The following is a 22,387-nucleotide window of genomic DNA, read 5'->3' on the forward strand; positions in this document are numbered from 1 at the left end:
AGATGCCTAAAGGACCATGGCCTGGACCATGGCCAAAGGAAAAGCTGGCAGTGGTGCTGGTCAAGTCTTTTCCAGGTCATCATTTTTGTCTACATCACTGAGAAGCCCTCAGACACACAGAAAAAAACATTACATAAACAATCAGCAAACATCCAGTTCTCTCCTCTTTGCTAAATGTATCCAAACACACTTTTAAATCTCCTCTTTCACATGCCTCTCACAATGCCAATGGAGTAATATTTAACCTTTATCTCCCTGGCTCAGAAAGGAGATAGAAGAACTGGAAAAGGACAGAAATATGTTGGGAGGATAATGAAAAGTAAGAAATAGCCAACTATCTCAATACACGCTGGTCTAGAAAAGAGACAACTAGCATGAAAGAAGATCCCCTCAGCACTGAGAGGCAAGGAGAAGGTCAACAGGCAATAAGTACTCGTGTGTCTCAGTACAAGAATAAAGAGGCAACAAATTAAACCAGCAGACAGCAGCTTCACATTCAGCCAGAGGATTAATTTCTTCTTACCACACACAATCCAGCTGTGTTACCCATTATTGCTAGTTATTGTAGACCCAGTGGTCTTGCCTGGATTTAAAACCCACAAGATAAATTCACAGAAAGAGATGGACAAAATAACAGGAAAAGACAAAATCCACCAAAGCAAATATTGCTGTGATAAGTAGGATCCAGAAACACTAAGGAAGAGCATGAGACCCTCTCCTAGGGCAGCCAGCCACGGTGAACCATTCACTGAGAATTACACTCAGCTGGACTGTGTATATAGCTAGTCTGCTAGTTTCATTTGTTTCCTCTTTATTCTTGTTGCCCCACTTTATCCCTGTGCATTATTAAATTACTGCTGTCAATGAAAACTGGCAATGGTAACTTCCAATAAGCACATTACTTTGTGCCTTCTAAGGAAAATGTGCCCTGCCTTCACATTATCTGATGACAGCTCCTGACTGGAGGCTAATTTACTCTTGATTGTGTTAAAGAGATGTTCTTGGCTCAGTCCATTCTGCAAAACATATTGTGCTTAGCATGGAAGGAGATATCTGAGGAGGGGCCTAGCTACAGCCTTCCACTGCCTGTAGGACATTACAGGGAAGGGAAATCCAGACTCTTCCGTGGTGACGAGTCACAGCATAGAAGGCCCTGCAGAAGGGACACAAGTTGCAAAAGGGTTTGGATGTGAGAAGAAAACTTTCCTTGAGAGCAGTACAGTCCTGGGACAAGCTGCAGAAAGGTGGTGGGAATCCCTGTCCTTGAAAGTACCAAGCACCCAAGCAGATGAGGGCCTGAGCTTCCTGACCTAGTGTAAGCACTGTAGTGAGCCCTGCTGGGCACTTAGGCTTGTATTGAACACCTCCAGAAGATGTCTGACACAAATCTCTCAGATTTTGGGAACCATATTCCATCCAGCATGACCAGCCTTGCAAGACTGAATTGATCATCCATGCTTAATCAAAAACATAAGTGCTATTTATTGACAGGGGAGCAACAGCTTCCATGTGTGATCGTGACTGCAACTCACAGACTTCATGGGTGGTTCAGTGCTCGGCCATCACCTCCGTAACTCACACAGCACCCCTGCGCTGCTGCCTGCCCTGCGGTATGGGAAAGGATCTGCACAAGGGAGCAGCTGAACCTGGCACATATGCTGAAGCACCCTCAGACACTTTTCTGACTGTCTCATTGAAGAATTGTGTGTAGTAGTGATTCCCACAAATGTCACAGGTGTTGCCTTGTCCATGGTAAGGGCAGGAAACCACCGAAAATCATCCTTGGAATACTGCATGTAGCAGCCTTCATGTGATGGCCTCTGGAGAATACTTTAAAGCTTTAAAGAAAACAGAAGCCATCTCTCTTGTGTCTAATTAAACAAAAGCATCACTACCAGCTCTCCCCAGCTCAGTGACTCACTATGCCAGGTACAGGTACACCAGACTGTACAGCACCATTTCAACTGCCCTGTGGAACTGTGGCCCAGATTTGGCAAATTGCCTGTTGTCCTACATGGAATCAGGTGGCCAGTGTAAAAGTGGCTCAGTTTACCAAAGGGAGAAAAACAGGCAACTCCTGAGATTCAGCCCTTCCTAAGACACAAATCCAAATAATTTGTAGCTGTCTCCCATGGACTCTATGTAACAATCCCATGGACAGTTTAAAAGACCAGCTTTGATGAGAAGCCTGGATTTTTGCATGGCTGCAAGAAGTGAGCAAATCAATCACTTTAAGAGAGACACTTGTTGGAGCTAACAAAAGAGGTATGGTATGCTCATGAGACTCAGATCTGCAGCTTAGCTGAATCCCTTCATAAAATCTCCTCCACCTTCTCAGTAATAACAACAATATTACTTTTTCATCTCTCTTTCTCCCCCTTCTGTCTTTTAATTTGCGGTTCTTGGTGGAAGGGAAAGGAAGTGTAAATTATTGCAACACTGGCAAGTTCTGAACAGCATCTTCCGTCACTACCAGTAAACCTTAGGAAGTAGAACAGACCTCTGACAGGGCTTTGAGGAATGTGGAGATGCAATCCATGTGCTTCTTCACCAAATGAAAACTGTAAGCATGAAGGCAATTCAAAGCATGCCCATCCTTTTCTGTGTTTCTTATTTCCCCAGTTTCTGGCGCATCTCAGGTATTTACTAAACAAATTCCCAATTTTTTAGCAATGAATGTACTGAGATGACCCAGATCTAACTACTCAAGCAGGCACACTAAGATACATTTGCTGTGTCCTTTTGCAATAAAGAAACTCAAATCACTTGCTCTTCCTGTGCAGCTGGAGGGCCCCGAAGTAATTCAAACTGATCTAGCAATGTGTAGACTGCAGCCTCACAATGGTGGTCAAATGTTGTTATCTTGTGGAAGATTCTTAACATGGTTGCGGCTGGAGACAAAATGCCTCAAGCAGAAATCTGACACAGGATTTTTTCATCCTCAATCAGACTCTCAGTTGGGAGTAATAATAATAACATAATAAACACTAACACTTTTTTATATGGCTTCCGTATTTCTACCAGATGACGTCTCAACGCATTCGTGTTGCAACAGTTCCACAGTGAGCACTACACACACACCCTGGGTTTACTGAGCAGATACAGGAAGATTTTACATGTGTGTCAAGAACACACAGGACTGTCTGAGCAAAAGCAGCTGACCCACAGGAATCATGAACCAAGGTTTTGCCCCTTCTCAGTCGTTTTGGATTCACTGGTTGTCCAAGAAAAAAATAGGTCTGCACACATCATGGTTGCCTTTCAGGACACATGCATATTGACCACACCTTCAGAGATTATTGGTGCATTACACAGCATTACTCTTCCAGCAGTCTACCAGACACTCACAAATCCTGGAAAAAACAGCCCAAATTCTGGTTTTTGGCCTGCACAATATTTCTGCATGGGAAAGGGAGACTTGATCAGGGATCCTGGTTCTACAGGAACAGTTCTCCATATACTGAGGTCTCCAAAATTTAAGAAAGGCTAGCTACACTTTAAACTTACATTAAACTCATCCTGGTGGTTGTCTATGTCTCCTAATAAGCTGGACAACACACTGCTAATCAACTGAGGTGCTGCATGAAGAGAGACAAAATATGCATGACAATCCACCATGAAGCCACTTTCTATAGAAGATGATAGAAGGTTGTGGTGTCTCCCTCACTAGAGATACTCAAGAACTGTGTAGATGCAATTCCTGTGCCATGTATTCTGGGATGACCCTGCCTGAGCAGGGATGTTGGATCAGTCAAAATTGCTCCCTTGCAACCTGACTCATTCTGTGGTTCTGTGATTTCAGTGTAAGGATTTCAAGTGCTTTAGGGTCCTGTGAGCCAGCAGGAGGACACTCAGTTGAGGCTCTGTTTAACTGATTGGTTCCTTGCTTCTGTCAGGCATCCAGAGATTTTTACTAGAACTGTGTCCCTAATCTTTTGTGTGGTCTTATACCATCTTGCCAGCACTTGTCTTCACTGGTGGTGTCAGACACTCCCAACACAGAGGTCGCGGAAGAGATATCACTGGCAGCTGGGGAACACCGAATTATGTGCCCATGACTTCTGCAAGTCTTCTGTGCTGCTAAAGTTACAGAAGGATACACCTTACAAAGTTTTTTTTACAGAAAGATTACACTGTTTGCCCTGTGGCGCGCACAGAAAGGATGTATTTTGCTCATCTGTTTGCCCACCTTTTTAAATGTCAGTAGGAAGGTCTGGGAAACATGCTTCAACAAACAAGAGCAAAAATAGACATAAAGTACTGATCTGGATGAATTAATGGACATTTTGGAGTAGCATCGCATCAGCAGAGCCATCTCTAATGAGGCAGAGTGACTCTGTGCTGACTATTCCTAGCCCAGCCACAGCCATAGGCACAGCATAGGTCCCAGCCCAGGTACCCCGATGCTGCTGGAAGCCCCCTGGTAAGGATGGGACAGAGCCTGCAGTGCATTGCCATGCTGGGTGGCAGTTCTAAAGCGCAGAGAAGCCATGGACTTCTGACTCCAGAGTGACATAGCTGTGGTTTGGGTTAATTCAGCAGTGTAGCAGCTTTCCCCTCAGTTGCTGTTCTCTCAGGGCTGCCTCCTTTCAGTTTTGTAGAAATAGAGGAAAGAACCGGCCAGAAGCTGTCTGTTCTATTCAAAACTGCACAGTGTGACTTACAGCGGGAGTAACCCTCATCAGTTTCAACTTCTACAGAGGCAAAAAAATCTCTTCTTTTAGTCTTGATCTTTTGTCAGCAGCATGAACACACAGAAAACTCAACGTTGCTGCCATTATTTGAATCTATTGTTCTTTGAACGGCAGATTCAGAGGAACAGGTTTTAAAAAGGAAAAAAAAAAAAAAGAGAGAGAGAAAGGAAACAACCTAAAGGTCTGTCAATTGTGCAAAATGCATTCCTGCACTGCAAGGTGGGTGGTCTGCTTGGAAGTTGTTATAGTTTCAGCACAAACTGCCACAAAAGATTAGTGATATGTGCTTAAATACAGCAGTCTGATGGCCGCATTTGAAACGCAGCGCTTACCTGTGTATTGAATGATGTTTAACACAAGTACTCCACTAACTGGCCGTCAAGTGGGAAGCGCCACTTCATCGGAAGTGGCACTCTAACATCGCATCCACTCTCTGTCAGGAATTTAAGTGGCATTTTAAAATTGAGATGAATACGCTCTCATTTCCCACACACAGAAACAGATGCATAAAGCTCACAAAAAAAATTATATATTCTGGGAGTGGAAAACGAGGTGTCTTTCAAGACGGAGCAGCAAGTTAATTGTCCACCTTTAATGATTAAATTACTAACAAGATGTAAAGCCAAATCAAGCCCTTTTCAGTAGGTGGTTCAGTGTACAAATCAGGGTGAACTACTTGCAATACCAAACACGAAAATTCCTTTGCTTTTTTTGGGAAATAACTGGACATCACGAACATGTCTTTTCATTGGAAACTGACTTTTGTATCAAACACAAAACTTTTTACTATATACTTTGTAGGTGTAAGAGTTGTAACTAAAGTAAACAATTCTCGCTATTCTTACAGCTGTGTTAATGCAAAAAACCACACATCAAAGGGAAGCTTAAGATCTTGTCTGGTTTAGCTTCAAGTTAGAGGAAAGTGTATTTGGGTGGGGATTATATGACCAAGCATTATGGCTGGCTTCAAATAACTTAGGTAGATTCCACTTATGACTAATTCACTTTAATTTTTTAAGTGTTAAAATCAATTGTCCCGTTGGCTCTGAGAATTGAAGTCCAACAGCATTCACGGAACAGTAATTAAGAGCACCCTCTTGTGGTCATTATTACGGATGTTAATTAAATATTGTATGGCAAGCCGTTAATGTATCTGCTCTCTCGTGCCAATGCAGTACCCAGAAAGTTTATTAAAATATGCACATGAATGTGCTGTACATTATTTGTTCTATATCCGCCCAAGACACGCAACTGCAAGGTTTTATCTTGCTTATTCACCAGAAGTTGTATGCTTTTTCATAAAAATATTTTAACATTTCATGCAGCTTAGAGCACAGTAATTCCTTTATTTGCGATTTTCAAAATTGGCAAGGAAACTCTCAGAAAGGATACAAAAAATGATAAAGCAGTAAGTTTGGTCTCCATTCTTCCAGAGAACTTAGCAAAAACTGTAACAGAGGATGGAATTAACGTACAGCTGCATGAAGACAATCTGTTGAGAAGAAAGCAGTGTGGCTACTGTAGAAGTGAGTCATAATTAATTGATCTTTACGGAATTCTTCCAGTTCTCTGAAGCAATCATGGAACGTGTAGACTTTCCATTTAATCATAACTTTTCTCAAGATGCCTAAGTATGGAATTTACTCTAATACAGAAATTAATGTCTGATTGTCATTAAACATAAAACACAGTCAGAATGGAAGTACTAGGTAGGAATAATTGAGCATATTATAGCATCTCCAATCAAGTTAGCTTTGGTTAGACTACATGAAAGCTGTGACATAAGAAACTGTCAAAGGTAAGGGACAGATGGAAATAGTCTTTACGGAAGCAGATTAGGAAGAGTATCTTGAATCCCCAGTAGCCAGCAAGCATGCTGCATCTGCATTTACTTTCCAAGCACACCCCCTAGACATGAACTACACCTCAAGAATTTGCTGTATAATATTAGCACTGTAGTGGTCTTCGTTTAATCATTATGCTGCATGATTAAGTTAGTAATTAAAGTTCTTGCTACCTGCTACCATGACACCATGCTATTTACTGAGTCAGTCCTCAGGGATTTGCCACATAAACGTATGAGTCAAGAGAACTGATGTGCTATATGAGGAAATCTGCAACCAGGATTCTGCCTCAGTTAAGACAATTTTATGTTGTAATAGGAGATTACTGCAGTGTGCAGTTCTGAGCAGTCACTTAGGGGAAAGTAAGAAAGAGCAAGGAAGCAAGTTTCACAGTATGAAGTCAATTGATGGAATGATGAAACAAACAAGAAAAGTATTCAAACTATCAAAGTATTATAGAAGAAAGAGAGGTTGTGCTACACAGCACTAAAATATTCCATTTTCTTCCAAGAAGACCATTTCTATGGACACCACAAGGCACGCACTCAGAAAATACAGGCATTGGGATTGCCCATCCCAATACTTTTGAATGTACTGTAAGAAATTGCATTGCTCAGAGAAGAGACAGGGTGGCTAGCACAGACAAACAGTCCAAGACCATGGATGTTTGGGGTGATTTGTAGAGGCACTTTCAGATTTTGGTAGATACCAAGGTAAAAGTTAATGAATCTGTGAAATGTTGCTGAGACTTCATCAACTCTTCTTTTCTTGCTTTCTCAGAAAAAATAAGGAACAAAAAAAAAGTTGAAACTAATAAAAGTATCTCAAACATAAACTAGGAAAATGTGCAACATTTAGAAGAAAAAATGCACCCTCAAAACCAGTAAAACAAGAAGTTAAAAAATGGGACTTGAGGAAGATCCCAACCTTGACAGATTAAAATCCAAGCCAGTTGAGTTTACCCAGGCTGACACACCACAGAGAGACCTAGCGCACCAGCAGACTCAATGAACAAGTAACACATCCCTCCTGGCATGGGACTGTTCCAGTGGTACATCAGTTGCAGTGGCTGGCAGCAGTGTGTCAGGTCTTCAGTCAGGTAATAGTCAGGTGCTAGACATGATGCTTTCCTAGACAGGTGAGGATTCTTCACTCAGCAGTGAAGAATTTCATTGCCTCCAAATTCAAAGAGGATGCTGAAAACTGGAAACTGTGACCACTGCTGCAAAGAAAACTCTCACTGAGCAAAAATCAAGAAAGTGCAGTCTCTGGCAACAGAAGTGTCATGTCACTAGATCATTAACTACATTCCAAAATCACTTAACTGGATTCCAGATCTAGTCGGGAAGAGAAGAACCTCTTTTTTCCCCCCTCTCTTATTTTTTGTCAACAAGTGACTTCCCATGCTTTAAGCATATCATGGTCTTCCAAGGAAAATAACAAAGAGGGTAACAGTAAATGGAAAAGGTCAGTGTATTTATGCTACAAAAAGAACAAATTCTAAAAAAAGTTTGATTTGCACAGCTTAGCCAGAAACATTTGGATGAAGTGGAAGTAACACATGAATAGGTATTAAAACATTTGGAATCCATTCTTCCCTGTACCAAGAGAGAAATCAGTTAACATCACATGTGAAATTGCTATGGTCACTGCTCTTCTATCTGGCAAGGCAAAGCCAAGTTTTCACACTGAGGGGGGAAGAAACAATCAAAACTAAGACAACAAAATCAGCCTACTGAAGAAATCCAGGCTGCAAAACCCTGATCAGAAACTATTTTCTGATCACGTTGAGAAGATACATTCAGATTATGTTCAAGATTCAAATTCTGTGGATGGCACAGTCCCTCAGAAGCACCTCCCACTGGTCCTGCGCTCCAGGAGGGCTTAAGCCATGTGTTGGCTCCATATTTCTCTCACAGGTAGGTTGGTGTGAACCTAGAATGCCCAGTCACTAAGATCAATTCCACATTATCCTTCTCCTCTCATGCTTCAATGAGCTGAAATGCTCACAGCTCCTGGTGGTGTCTGTCCTGAAAAGCAGGACTGGGGCCTGGAGGAATATATGGACAGCACCATGAGATTAACTTATCATGTGTTTGCAGCTAACATTGGGAAAACAAACTGGAGGGAGAGATCTGATCAAACCTGTGGACAATGGCACCAAAATGTTTTGCAGAGATTTGCAAGGACCAGAAGAGACACATCTTGCTTAAACACTGGTAACTGGGACATGGTTTTCTTGCTACAGCAGAATTAGTCAGCTGTTTTATGGTCTTCCATTCCAGGTACTCTGCACACAGGAACAAGTCAGGCTGACTTGGAACAATAGTAAAAAAATCTCTTTATATCATGGCTTGGGAAAAAAAAAAAGTATAATACACTGCACAATATAAAGTGGAAATTTGAAGAATTTTAAATACTTACATTCTCCATCTCCTTAAATACTTCAGAAAGGTCTGAATTTTGAACTTCTCTCCAGAACACTCAGCCTTTCACCATCAACACAACTAAAGCTCATGTCTTTGAGACTATCATAGTAGATGATGCACCTATTTTCTGTCTCAGAAATGCCGAAGATGCTCTTAATAGAACAAAAAAGTGTAAAAGCATTCAGTAAAGTTTCTTGAGGTTTCTAAGTTGCTACAGGAAAGGTTCTTGCATGGATTAATATAGAAATCCTAGGAGGGAGAATAAATCCCCTAGAATAAATCAATACAGAGATCCCTTTTACATCATATGCGACTATTCCTTGCACACTTGGGAAAAAGGCCCCAAAACCTGAATAGCTCATCTTTAGGACAGCTCAGACAGGTCCTCAAACCCATTTCTAAAAAATCTTCTCTGCCAGCCACTGGTGGGGCAAGAAAAATATCCTAGTGTCTTAGTTTCAGAAAAAGTACATGTTTTCCTACAGTTTTTTTTGTCCCTTGTATTGCAGATATCGAATCACCAAAGGCTGCCATACCACAGTTACAGAATTTGTTTGCTGTTTTGCTATGGTTTCCCACTCCTTATGTGCATTGAAGAGAAAGATGGCTTTTCCTGGTAAAATACTGGAAGAGGATTTCTCTTTCTGGATTGCCAATCAATAGCAAAAGTGTCCAGTCAGCTTTGTAGCAATCTCTGAAAGAGTAAACAGCATTTTTTCATCATGTGGCCATCAACACTTTCCTGTTCACAGATATGAAATGAACATTTTCTATTGATATTAAAAGCCAGCATAATAAAGTCCTATTCAGGAATAAAAGAGAAAAGTCTCGTACAATGCTAGCAAATAAAATATATTTACATTGCAATTTCAAATTCTGTCATCTCCTGTAATGAGAAAATGATAACAAACTTGCATTAAGATCTTCTGTCAGAGAACAATGCTAGTTTTCGTCTCTAAACATCACACTTTGATTCTTGCTTACCTGTTTGTTTCAGATGTGTTGCTTAGGCATTCAACACGTTATATGTTTACTCCATTACCTGTCTGTTCAACCAAGATTGCATACATCAATCGGAGTATGATAAATGGAGCGTGAAGACAGGCCACATTACTATGAAAATCCTCTCCTACAGGTAGTGAGCAAAGGAGAAAATCTCAGAGAGATGACAAACCTAATTTACTCTGCATGTCCCATTCTGTCCAACAGGATGATTCCCTGTGTATCCCTGATCTATGAGCTATGGCATAGATGAATTCAGAAAGAAAACATACAAATCCAAGCAGGTACACTATCTGGTTTTAAGAAGTTCACTTTGCTTTTCACAGGTCACATGCTTCTTTTTCACCAAGCAGCCAATATTTCTCTATTTATTTGTTAGAGGTAACATAAGAAATAGGTGTATCAAGCTAAAACAGGATGGAAAAAATCACAAAGGGCATGGTATTTTTTGCCCAACGTTTCTAAGGATGCAATTTAACTGTTCTCTCCCATTCAAAAAGCATTTGAAATCACTGGACAAAATCCAATGCCTTAGTCATGTTCGGAGGCAGCAGCCCAATACCCTGTGTATATTGGCCAGTCAGTTTCTGGCTACTGAATTCAAATGTGGCTAAAATTGATGCTACCACATGAACCATCAAACAGAGGGAGAGGGATAGGTGGGAGGGGAGGGGAGAGGAGTAAAGAGATTTTTGTCCACAGCTGCTCCTTCAAAAGACAAACTCATCGAAAAAGTAAGACTTAGGTCTGTTTCTCCTGGAACAAGTATTTTCTACCGAGGAACGACAAAAGGATGGTTTGGCTGTAGATATACAACTGCAATGCAGCTGTATACATATTGCTACTAAGATTTTGAGGACACAGAGAAAGAAGTTTATCATGAAGCAAAATAGAAATACACGCCCAGCAGCTGCTCTGTAAGTAACTCCTGGTCCTGGATGAACAGTGAATTTGGTTGGAAAGACCCCGTAACACAGGCTTATCGCTACCATGTGGCTCAGTGCGATCCTCCATGAATACAGAGGAAGAGGTGTACTGCCTCGGATGAAGAACCCATTCAGTCCAACATCCTGTTTCCACCACAGGCCACAGGCAAACGTCAAAGGAAGAGGAAAAGCAAGGCAAATATATGATATCTCCTCTGCAACACTCCCACAGCTACCAACTGCTTTCAGCTCAGGGAATTTCCTGAGCGTGAGGGGGTGTTCATTCATTAACTCTCAACATAGTCCTCTTCCAAATACTTGGCCTATCTTCCCTGCACCCTAGAGAAACAGCCTGTACTCAGCATGCCATTCAGAAAGGCACTGAACGAAGAACCATCTCCTCTTGCCTATTTAGACTTGGGCTCCTGCTACTGCAAATTGGATGGTTTGTACTCAGAAAATCAGCTGGCATTCATCCTCTACGAGTTATATAGGATGTGACGGGCCTTATGCATTCTCCCTCTTTGGTGAGAACTCCAAACCTCAATTGTCCCTTTCAAGGGACACAAAGTCAGACAGCTGAGCATCCTTGTTATTCTTTTCTACTTCCAGCATTTTCTTTCTAAAAAGCAGGAAATGCAACAGGGAACAGTACTCATGGTGCGAATTCACCACAGATTTCTGGAGTGCCACAAATGTGTTCCTGGTTTTGTTCTCTGTCCCTTCCCTTGAAATGTGTCTTGCTTTTCCAAACATAAAGATGGCGTTCACTCAGGTCATACACACTTAAGTCTCACTACTGAGTGGCAGCACTAATTCAGGTATTCCTACCTTTTATGTAAAGTTATGACAAGTTATGACATCACCTTGCATTTATCTACTCTGTATTTAATCTACTTCTTTACTGCCTAATCACCCACAATTCTTTACAGATGACCCTCACCCCCTGCTAACTTAAAAAGGTTTTGCACAGTCAGCAAACATTCTTGTCTTGCAGCTCACTGTCTCCTCCATGGGCGGGATGAATTGTGAAGCATTGCTCAGCTGCCTCCTTGCGTTCAGCTCCTCAGTGATGATGGTCTCTGTGGCTATGAAATAATGCACATCTGTGCTTGACAATTAATGACAGCCTACCTTCTAATATATGGCTACCAGCAGCCAAGGAATACTTGATACTACTTGGCATACAGAACCTGAAAAACTGTTTAAAACACAGATACCATTATAATTATTATCTTATGTGCACGCATTAAGCCACATGTGTTTAATACTAAGCACAAATATTATTGCATGACCAGAGCAGTGCGTATGAGATAGTTTGTAACTCCTTGCTACTACAAAACTATTAGTTTTATTACCTTCTCTTGGCCATGAAAATTAGGAGTATTGTATTTGATTCCTTCTGGTCAGAAGCAGAGCTGGGGAGAACATACTGCTTTGATTGCCCTGTCAGACTGCCTCTGAGAAAAAGAAAAAGCCAAACATCTCTAGTATATATTTCTAAAACAGTTTCACTTAATAATTAACACTTGCATAGACAGTTGCGGCCCACAGCCAATTTTATTTGAACGCCTTGCCTCTGAATTTGCTTTTGTTTATGTATTCTGATTTCCTTTTAATCCTAATTCCAGTTTGGTTGCATAACAATAACGTCCTTTTGCCCTTAAAACCCTTACACAGGGTCTCAAACTTGGCTTTGCTTTAAGGCAGTTTTGGTTTATGAATGATACAGAACTATTTGTTACCCCACAAGCACAACTCAATTTACTCTTCCCTAAATGTCTGCTCCTACAAAACAAGGAAGAAGAGACACCAGAATAGCATAAGGAATCCAAACATACGTGTGTTTGCTTTTCAAGCAAACATTTCCATTTCCAAGACATCTAGTAAACACTTTTCTTCTATCTTTTTTTATTTCACTTGTTTCTACTGTGTTTATCACTCTGTTTGGAACTCCACTGTCAGTAAGTCAGTCCAAACAAGGGAGTAATGAGGTTGGAGAAATGTATGCTCATACTGTAAAATTGCATAAGCTGCTTCCTGTACGCTGGGGTTACGATTTGCATTTTCATCTATTAAATACCTTGTGTTCTAGATCCTTCTCTCTGACTGTGAAACGTATTTGGACATCTCCACTGTGGCACTTTTCCAACTTTATACAAACACTGGAAAGCAATCTCACTGAAAGCAGACGGTTTAGTATGACTTGGTTATTAATTTTTAAGGAAGAGGTTCTGTGATCTGCGACAAGAGAAGTATTTTAATTGAGGGGAGGAGCTACCTACCACTCATGCAAGTATTAGAACCACTTAAAATGTCTTCATCTGCATTTCTGTACATATGAGTATATATATACATGTGGGTATATATATATATATATGGAGATATATATATAAATTTCCCAGAAGCAGGATGTTCTTTTCTCAGCGTTCATAGCACACTCTGCTGGCTGTTGTCGAAAGTTAATGCCAAGCGAGGACGACAAGCTAAAAAGAAATAAAATGTTTTAGGACTCAGGAGAAACACAATCCATGCAGGTAATTACCGCGGGCATTTGAACGGAGAGGCACAAGGGACGTATTCTGGGAGCAGCAAGGAAGGGCTGGCAGGAAACTAGTTTAGTTTCACGGAAGAGAGCGAGCTTTTCTCTTTTTTTTTCTTTTTTTTTTTTTTTTTGGGGGGGGGGGGGGTGTATGGGGAGGAGGGAAGGAAAGGCTCCTCCGTGTGCTGAGGTCATCCCGTTTCAGCATGGAGGCAGGGAGCACGCATCTGTGCCAGTGCCTCCATTTCCGTTCCTTCAAGGACAGGGCAGGCACCGCCTGACGGGCGGGCGAGGATCACTGGCTGCTCGGCATTAAGTGGCTTTATATGAAAGTGGCTTAGAGCTACATTTGCATGACAAAGCCATTTGCGCGTCCCTCGTCAGTAAGGGAGGCTGCAGCCTCCATTTATCCTCCCTTGCACGGAACACGCGAAACCATTAAGAGCAGGACGGGAATTTTGTTAGGGAAGTGCTCGTTGCCCGTGCAGGGCGAGGCAGGGACCACGGCGGGCTGCGCACAGCAGGAGCAGGGAGTGGGGAGAGTGCTCCAGCACAGTTTTCAGGGCAGAAAACGTGGCCGGGGCCGTTTCCGGCCGAGAACCAGCCTCGCGCAGGGCTGTGGCGGGGCCGGGCCGGGCGGACAAAAGGGGCATTGCTGGGTGACGCTGCTGAGGAATTCCTGCCGGGCGGGGCGGGATTTATGGCTTTTTTTTTTTTTCCACGGGGCCGCTCGGGCCCGAGGCGGGGGACGGTGCAGAAAGCGCAGGGTCATCATCGGCTCCCCTCCCCCAGTCCTCCCTTCCCCAGTGCCGCGGTCCCGGTCCGGGTCCCGGCAGGGCCGCCCCCCCCCCGGGCCGACACCGGCCCCCACCCCGGCCCGCGCGCGCCCCCCGCCCCCCACCCTCGCGCGCCACGCGGGCCGCGAGCCCCGCCCCGCCGCCTGGCCGCGCGCGCCCCCCCCTTCCCCTCCCCCCTCGCGCGCCCTCCCGGCGCGCACCGCGCGGCGGCGGCGGGGCGGGGCCCCCGCCCTGGCGGCTCGCGGGGAGGGGCGGGGCGGCGGCTGCGCGCCTGCGCGGGCGGCCTCGCCCCTTCTGTGGCCACCCCCGCCCCCCGCCCTGCGCAGGCGCAGTGCGGCGGCGGCTCGGCGAGGGGAAGGGCGAGAGCGGCTGCCGGAGCGGGGGGGACCACGGGGCTCCGTCGCTCCCGCCGCCGCCATGGCGGGCGCGGCCCCGGCCCACGAGCAAGACCACGAGAAGAAGGTTTCGACCACGGCGGGCGAGCGGCCGCACCTCTCAGCGGCGGCGCTGGCGAAGATCGAGCGGAACCGGCAGCGGGCGCTGGCACTGCGGCAGGCGCGGCTGGCGGCCCGGCCCTACCCTGCCGCAGGTCGGATGGCGGCGGCGGCGGAACGGGCGAGTCCCCGCGCCCTTTTTTCTCTTTTCAGGGGGGAGGTTTCGAGAGGGGAAAGATGTGGGGAAAGGGGGGCGCCGCCGGCCGCGAGGCGGTGGGGGCGGCGGTGGGGGGGGGGGTGCGGTAGGATGGCTGGAACGGGGTGGGGGTTGGGGGGGGAGAATCCGCCGCGGCGCGCGAGGGCCCCCCCCTCCCCCCACATGTGTGGGGGAGGGGGGGGCTCTTGCACGCGCGCGCTCTCCGCGCGGCCCCCCGCCTCGCGCGCGCGGCGCGGTGGGGGCGGCCGCGCGCGCCCCCTGCCGGCGGCGGCGCTTTAACGCAGCGCCCGCCTCATTTGTGCTCCTGCAGGCGGCGGCGCGCGGGCGCGGGCCCTCCCCAAGGTCGTGGACACGGGAGGGGGATTCTTCCTGGAGGAGGAGGAGGACGAGGAGAAGGAAGAGCGCGGTGCCGGCGAGAAGATCGTGCACCCACCCGGTAATTAAGAAAAAATCGTGTAGGGAGCGGCGGGGGTTTGGCGGGGAGGCGGCGGGAGGAGGCGGCGCCGCGTGCGCGGGGCTGGCGGGGGAGGGCAGGAAGGCGCGGGGGCGACAGTGAGCCGGCTCCGGCCGCGCCAGCAGGGCGGGATGGATGGGCGCCTTTTTTTTTTTTCCCGGGCTTTTTTTATTCTCCTTTCTTACCTTCCTTTTCTTTCTTTTTTCCCTTTTTTTTTCATTTTCTTTTTTTTTTTTTTTAACTGCTGCCATCTCTTATCCTCCACACGTTTTTCTGGATGTGCTCGATTAGTGGCGCGTCCGATTCTTTTCAGCATTAAATCGGCTAGAGCAAATGCGCGGTAATTAAAAATAAAGAATTTTAAGCCGCGGAAGTGGGACACAGGCAGTGCCCTTGGGTATAGCACATTTTAATTTTTTTTTCTCCCCCATAAACGTTTTTTCCATTATTTCTTTCGGGGAATTTGAATTTTAAGACCGACGTGAGGGTAAATTTTCGCGGCTTTGTCGGTTGTGGGAATTTTGGGATTTATGTGGTTTGTGCCAAGACCAGAGCGCTGCTGCAGTGCCAGCTTTTATCGTTATAAAACGTGCTGGCGCCAAGTTACTGATCGTTCGGTGGAGGATTTCAGCACAGTGCCTTGAGATATTCTCCCCCCCCAAAAAAGCAAATGGAGAAGTAAGGGTCCCAAAATAGATCGACTTTCTTCTCTGGGATTGTCTTTGTCTTGCTTTGTTCTGCTTGAATCAGCTGCGGGGCTGTTGGTGCAGTGTATCTCTTTGTTAGAAATCGGCACCAGATTTCATTAACAGTGTAAACAATTAGCAGCCCTGCTTCTTTTGATGGGCTAATGTTTAAAAATAAATTAAAGTAGATCGGGGATGCCTTTACATTGGGCATATTTTTTGCTGTGTAATTCATAACGTCATTGTCTTAATAAAATGTCTTCGTGTTCGGGAGCACTGCCTTAAATGATGGAATGTGATGTAAGAGTATGAAATGACTGTGAAGTACTGAGCATCCGGCTGTCGCTAGTAGGACTGAATTTACATAAAATGTCGTCTTTGCTGGATCGGATCTGCTTTAAATGCAAACGCAATTAAAATATATGGTGCTGCATGTTAACCATTAATCTTCTGCTTCAGGTCTTCTGAAATTTCACAGCTCTGCCTCGCTTTCAGATTTCAAAACTGTAAAGAATGTTAATTTTCTGATAGAATTCCAATGTTACTGTTCAAGGAATGTTCCTTATAGCTGTTGTTCCCCCGATTCGGTGTTTCTTGGTGTCCTGTGGAACATAAAAGCAGATGGTGATGACGCTGGAGGTGATCCGCCCGTTGAGGATGCGGCCAGAAGCAGTGGCTGGCGCTGAGATGAGTCTGGGCTTGGAGCAGTGCTGAGAGGGCTTGGGGAGAGGATTGTAGTGGAGCTCCATCCCCATTCCACTCCTAGCAGCTCTCTGGCCATCCACCTCCGTTTCTGCCAGCTGGAACGGACAAGAACCTTGCCAACAGCCCCAGGCTTCCACTGAGCTCGTTTAGGGAGAGGCAGGTGTGGCTGAGCTAGGGAAAAAACTGGAGCAGAGCTGAGAGAACTATGATTCCAGCGCAGCTCCTGTAGTTTCCTGCTCTAGCCACCCTCTTCAAACTGACTCCCTTGTCTTCTTCTTCCCGATTCTGCCCGCACGTCCTCTATAAATCAGGGCATATTTTGGGAGGGTCAGAACAGAGGAAGTAGCAGGAGAGGATTTGAAGCACTTTGTGGGAGAATTGTGGAGAATTCTTTTTACAACAGTTAAGTTCAATACACATTTAAATGTTGAAGTTGAGTACTTAATGCTGAATTTAAAATGGGAAAACTTCCAGCAGACATGGAATTGTGTGGTAATGGATGAATGAATTTGTACTGTATTGTTCTGAAAAACTTCGATAGAGTGAAACTAGTTTGTAATATGCTTATGTGAATTCTAGTAAAATTGCCTGTAATACCAATTCTAGATGCTTGTTTTTATCATTGTAGTCCCTTTAAAAATATTTCTTTCCATTAGCACCCGTGCTAGAATTTGACTATCTCATCTGTGGAGACTGTGGCAAAGAATTCATGGACTCCTACCTTATGCAGCACTTTGATTGGGCAACATGTGATAATTGCAGGTATTACAAATAATGACGAGAGAGACACACTATTTTACATAAAGATTGCTGGCTATAATTCACTCAGTTACAGTCCTTAGAAGAGACTGTCAGCAAGAGAGACATATTTCAGTAACTTGAAAGAAAAAAATGAATTTTGATGGATACCCTGTGCAAGTTCCATTATGGAATTGAATCACAAATTGTCTCATAAGCCTGCCTTAGGATAGGGGACATCAGTGGATTTTCATACAACATTATGGAAATAGGATGTCAGGAGAGCAGTTGGTGTGTTTGTCAGTGTGAAAAATTATGTCTGGCTGCAGACTGGAGCCATTTGAAAACCTGATGCAACACAAATGACACTCCATGAAGTGGAGCTGGGGTTAGGAGCGTGTTGGCGGTCCCGGTGTTTTAACTCAAGTGAAGTTGGTACTTTGGTCAGCATGGGCGTGCTGGAAGCACAGCAGCCAAAGGGCAGAGCCCCCATGGGAGGTTACTGGTTGGCCTGCGAGGTAAGCAGGAGTTTGACCTTGAGAGGAGAGCAAGCTCTTATCTTTTAACACAGAAAACGCTCCAAAAGCCATCAAGATAACCAGGGCAATGAAACCAACTGCAGCAACTGGCTGCCTGTGTGTGTAAGAATGAATTGGGTGAATGAAAAAAAATGCAGGAGTTCGTTGTAGGAGCCTACCCATTTACTGCAGGGAGTGGTTTGGGATGTGCACGTGGTGTGGGCAATTCGCAGTCATATTGGAGGCAAAGTTGTGTTTCAGAAGTTGCAGTAGGTAGGAAAAGTATGTTACGGACAGGACTTGGAGCCTGTGGAGTCTTCAGTCTAAGCTCTGGTAGCTGATGGCTGGAGTGTCCTTGGTGCATTAGCTGTAACTGTGAACTTTGAATTCTAGTAAAGCTCCATTTACAGCAGTACTTCCTTGATGACCGTTGTTAGCACTTAGTGTTTGGCAGATTGTTTGGCTCAAGTGATTCAAGTTGTACTTCAGTCAGGATTGCGTAAATGTAATTTTTTCCATTAACTCATAAATGCTGCTGTGGTTACAGAGTTTTTCATTATCTATCTGGTAAAGGCTACAGTCTTTAAAGAGCCTTTATTTTATAGTTTCTCTGCCTACTGCCTTGCATTATAGAAAGAAGTGTTCTGTGTTGCTAATCAGTTTCTGAGATCTAGAAGCATATGGAGTGTGTATATTCTCAGGTGATCTGACCTGTCTCACATTACACATTCTTTCTGTCTTGACCATGTGAGGCCCATGCTTCTGTCCTCTTGGATTTCATCTGAGTTAGGTGAATACCTGAAATTATTCATATTCATTTTTAGTTTCAGTTATTCCTCTTGTAAGGAAATAGAAAATAAGCCTTTCTAGAAGAGCAAGCTTCTCAGTCTGTGTTTGCTGAAGTGGGAGTTTTTTAACACTTAATTTCAGTAATTCTAGTCTGGAGTTTAGCTAGGCTGCTGGAATCCAAAGTTATTTGCATGCATAAAAAACTGAGGGTATTAGGGCTACCTGTATTTCAGGAATGTTAGAAGGGATGGGGACTTAGATGTTAATAACCTGTGGTTTTAGGGTGTAGCTTTCTCATCATTATTTTACATCTTGCAGAGATGTTGAAGATAAACATAAGCTTATAACAAGGACAGAAGCCAAAGAAGAGTATCTGCTTAAAGACTGTGACTTAGACAAGAGGGAACCAGTGCTCAGATTCATTGTGAAGAAAAACCCTCATAATTCACGATGGGGTGAAATGAAACTTTATTTAAAACTACAGGTATAGAAACTCACTGTGTTTCAGACGTTTTTTAACCTTCATACAGCTTTGGTTGTCACTTGGTACCTGAATGGTTTTGTCAAAGCTAGGTGTGTTATGTATAGCTTGTTATAGTTAAATGGTCACAGTCCAAGTTGTGAAAATGTGTGGTTTTGAGAACATTATGAAGATGTTCATTGAGAACTTTAGTGGGTTGCACAGTTACAAGTCACAAAGCACATGGCCCTTCAGTTTTACTCTGAAGTGCATGGGGCAGGCAGCTGCAGCTGTGTGTGGCCCTTTGTAGCTGTGTTCACAGCTTTGCCTGCAGAGGCAGGAGGAAAGGCAAGTGGATTTCCCAGGGCTCTTGTCATTTCTTGTTTGGTACTTCATAGGCATCATACTGCTTTAGTAAAATATGGACAAAATGGGAGCTGGGTTTAAGTTTTTCTAAGCTACATCCAGCTGATACTGAAGACCAGTGTTGCCTCTTCCTGTGGAAGGAGTGCAGTCTTTTGTGAGTCGAGAGCAGAGACAGGTGGGAGGCAGAGGAAGTTTGGTTGGTTTATGTGTGTGTAGGGGAAAATTAAATTTTTAAGTTAGAATAGTTTACTTTTATCGTTTCAGGGGAAAAAAAAGGCATTTATGTCCATCCTGTAGGTAATCAAGCGTTCACTTGAAGTCTGGGGTAGTGAAGAAGCATTGCAAGAAGCAAAGGAGCTCCGCCGTGATAGCAGAGAGAAGATGAAACAGAAGAAGTTTGACAAGAAAGTTAAAGGTAAGGCATTAAAATTGCATACTTCAGTACCTGAAGGGAAGTACCGTTCTGCTAAAACCTGTGTCTGCATCTGAATAAATTACTGAGAAAATATTTAGTGTGGTAAAATGGTTTTCAGGACTGGGGGTGAGCCTGGAGCAGTCTAGTGTGACCTCACAGATGACTGTTTTGTGCAGTGTTGGGTTGCAGGCCTTGAATTCCCCTGTTGCCCTGTCGACGTTATGTGACAGAAATCAATTACAACGGTTCATTATAGAATTTTTCAAATTTTTGGGTATGACCCAAAATGTGCCATGGATTGTTTCTGATACTTTTGGCTAGTGGAAGACAGGGATCTTTGTGGCAGTGGGTTATAATTATGTGATAGCCTTCAGGTGGAATGACTGTAATGAAAAGGGATTTTCCTGTTTTTCACAGTATTCCTAGCTGCTGTCTTTACTGCAAATTGCTCTACGAGTTTTTTCTCTGATACATTATTATTTAGAGGAGTATTTGATGGGTGGAACTCTTTGTACCACCTGTAGCATCCATGCTTTGCTTTGGGGTGGTGTTTACAAGGGCAGAAAGCTCAAGCTGGCTGTGCTAGGGTTGTCTGAAGGAGGCAGAATTTGGGATTGCACAAATAACCCCTGTCTGGGCCATTGATGTTGTGCACACAGAAGGACTGGCAGCAGACTGTAGCTGAGATGCCAGAGTTCAGTGCAAGTACAGGCCTTAACGTGACAAAGTTTGCAGCCTGAATGGCTTGGCTCAAAATGTGACCACATTTTGCTGTTCAGTATTCTTGCCACCCGCTTGCAACATCCGGATAATATCTTGGGCCCTGCTGCCAGCTTGTGCGTTCTACAGAACCCGCAGATTTCACTGCGGATGCTGCAGAGGCAACTCATATTATTGGGCATAAAGCTTAGAGAATGCCGAGTCATTTGGGAGGCTTACTGTGACCTGAATGAAAATGACTCTTTCTTGGTCATGTAAAATAAATGAGGTGTTCTATAAAAACTTACCCTTTACATTCCACCGACCCCTTTTGGATACCTTTGAATGGCTTTGTGTGAAAAAGCAGCAAGCAACTCGTCTTTAGTCCAGATGGAAAAATCTTTGCCTATGAGATCCCATGACAGTGTAGTTCTTGGCCTTTAAAATGTATGCAAACAAGGTGAGGATTGCAAGGCAAGTCAGAGCTTGTTCTTGCAAGAGCAGATTCTTTCCCAGACCTTGTGGAAGACAGGCAGCAAGCATATTGTCATCTGTAGGCCTCAGGAAGCTGGTTAGCTTGAGTTTTATTGAACACTATTTAAGATGTATTAAAATCTTAACATTTTCTTGTATTTTTTACCAGAACTCCGCCGTGCCGTGAGGAGTAGTTTGTGGAAGAAACAAGCCAGTATCCACGAACATGAATATGGACCAGAAGAAAACATTGATGAAGATACATTTAAAAAGACATGCACTGTATGTGGCCATGAATTAACTTACGAGAAGATGTAGTGTTAACCTATTTTTTAATTTTACTTTGTTTTTAATGGTATTTTGTATTAAAGTCAAATAAATGGTAATTATGAACAAGCCGTTGCCAAGTTCTGTGAAGTGTTATATTTTTCAGTTGCAAGAAGCTCTGTCAAGAATAGTAGGCTTTGGCCTTAAAGCTAGATCTGAGGGTAGAATATAGCAACAGTTCAACAATTGGTGTCTTCTTGCTCAAAAGATAATTTTGTATCATTGTGCTTGATGCACTGACGAAATCAAGGTGAACTTCCCATGGCTTTTCTGCATCCATCAGGAGGAAGGCTCCTTATTTTCTAACTGTTGTCTGGTTTTCAGTTCCTGGCCATGGGCAGGCAGAGGGCTGATAGAGCAGCACTTCTGGTGGTGGGAGGCCATGTAATGACACAGGTTCTTCTTTGGCTTGGATACACAACTACGTAAAGCAGAATTCTCTTTTAAAAGGAAAGCTGCCTACTCCTTTGGGAGGTTCTGACATATATCTACTGTATTTTGCAGGATAGGTCTTAGGTGTATTCTCTGCGTCTTTTTTTTCCTTTTTTCTTCCCAACTTTTGAAGCAGAGACCAAGGCAAGGGTCAAGACCTGTCCTTGGGGTAAGAGGGAAGTAGCATTCCATGGTAGGGCTCTTTTAAATGCACTTGGATGATGTTTGCTTTCAGTAGAGTGAATTTACTTAAAAGTTTAAAATTTAAATTTTCATTCTTGCAGCTGTTGGGGAATGCATGTGGCAATTACTGAAGTGAAGGAACATGTTCTGAAGTAAAGGATCATGTGTGGCTCTACATGTACTTACCATTGTTAATATGGCAGATTCCAGGGAAATCTTTGGAGACTTCCTTTGTGAGCCTTCGCCACTGTGGCTG

The 22,387-nt window shown here is 44.0% G+C and overlaps 1 protein-coding gene and 1 long non-coding RNA gene across 5 annotated transcripts in view; one reads left to right on the forward strand and one right to left on the reverse strand.

The window, feature by feature from the left end:
• LOC119695902 overlaps positions 1–13,552 on the reverse strand; it is a 46,873-nt gene extending 33,321 nt beyond the window's left edge. For 2 of the 3 annotated variants that reach the window (XR_005255435.1, XR_005255437.1), the window contains exon 1: positions 13,441–13,552. This is a non-coding gene — a long non-coding RNA (uncharacterized LOC119695902). Of the gene's footprint in view, positions 1–9,951; positions 10,097–13,440 lie in introns of all 3 variants that reach the window. The other variant, XR_005255436.1, reaches the window with a different exon arrangement.
• XPA (XPA, DNA damage recognition and repair factor) lies at positions 13,412–21,596 on the forward strand. 2 transcript variants are annotated; one of them, XM_038125149.1, is made up of 7 exons: positions 13,412–13,432; positions 14,561–14,849; positions 15,196–15,321; positions 17,387–17,492; positions 19,094–19,259; positions 19,899–20,016; positions 21,359–21,596. In XM_038125149.1, the coding sequence occupies exons 1-7, from the start codon at positions 13,427–13,429 to the stop codon at positions 21,505–21,507; spliced, it is 960 nt and encodes a 319-aa protein (XP_037981077.1). In that variant the 5' UTR covers positions 13,412–13,426; the 3' UTR covers positions 21,508–21,596. The 2 variants fall into 2 exon arrangements, with proteins under 2 accessions (XP_037981077.1, XP_037981078.1); XM_038125150.1 differs by lacking the exon at positions 13,412–13,432 and having other exon boundaries at positions 14,561–14,823.
• The last annotated feature ends 791 nt before the right edge of the window (positions 21,597–22,387 follow it).

This window comes from Motacilla alba, chromosome Z (assembly GCF_015832195.1).
Source record: "Motacilla alba alba isolate MOTALB_02 chromosome Z, Motacilla_alba_V1.0_pri, whole genome shotgun sequence".
NCBI classification, from domain to species: Eukaryota; Metazoa; Chordata; class Aves; order Passeriformes; family Motacillidae; genus Motacilla; species Motacilla alba.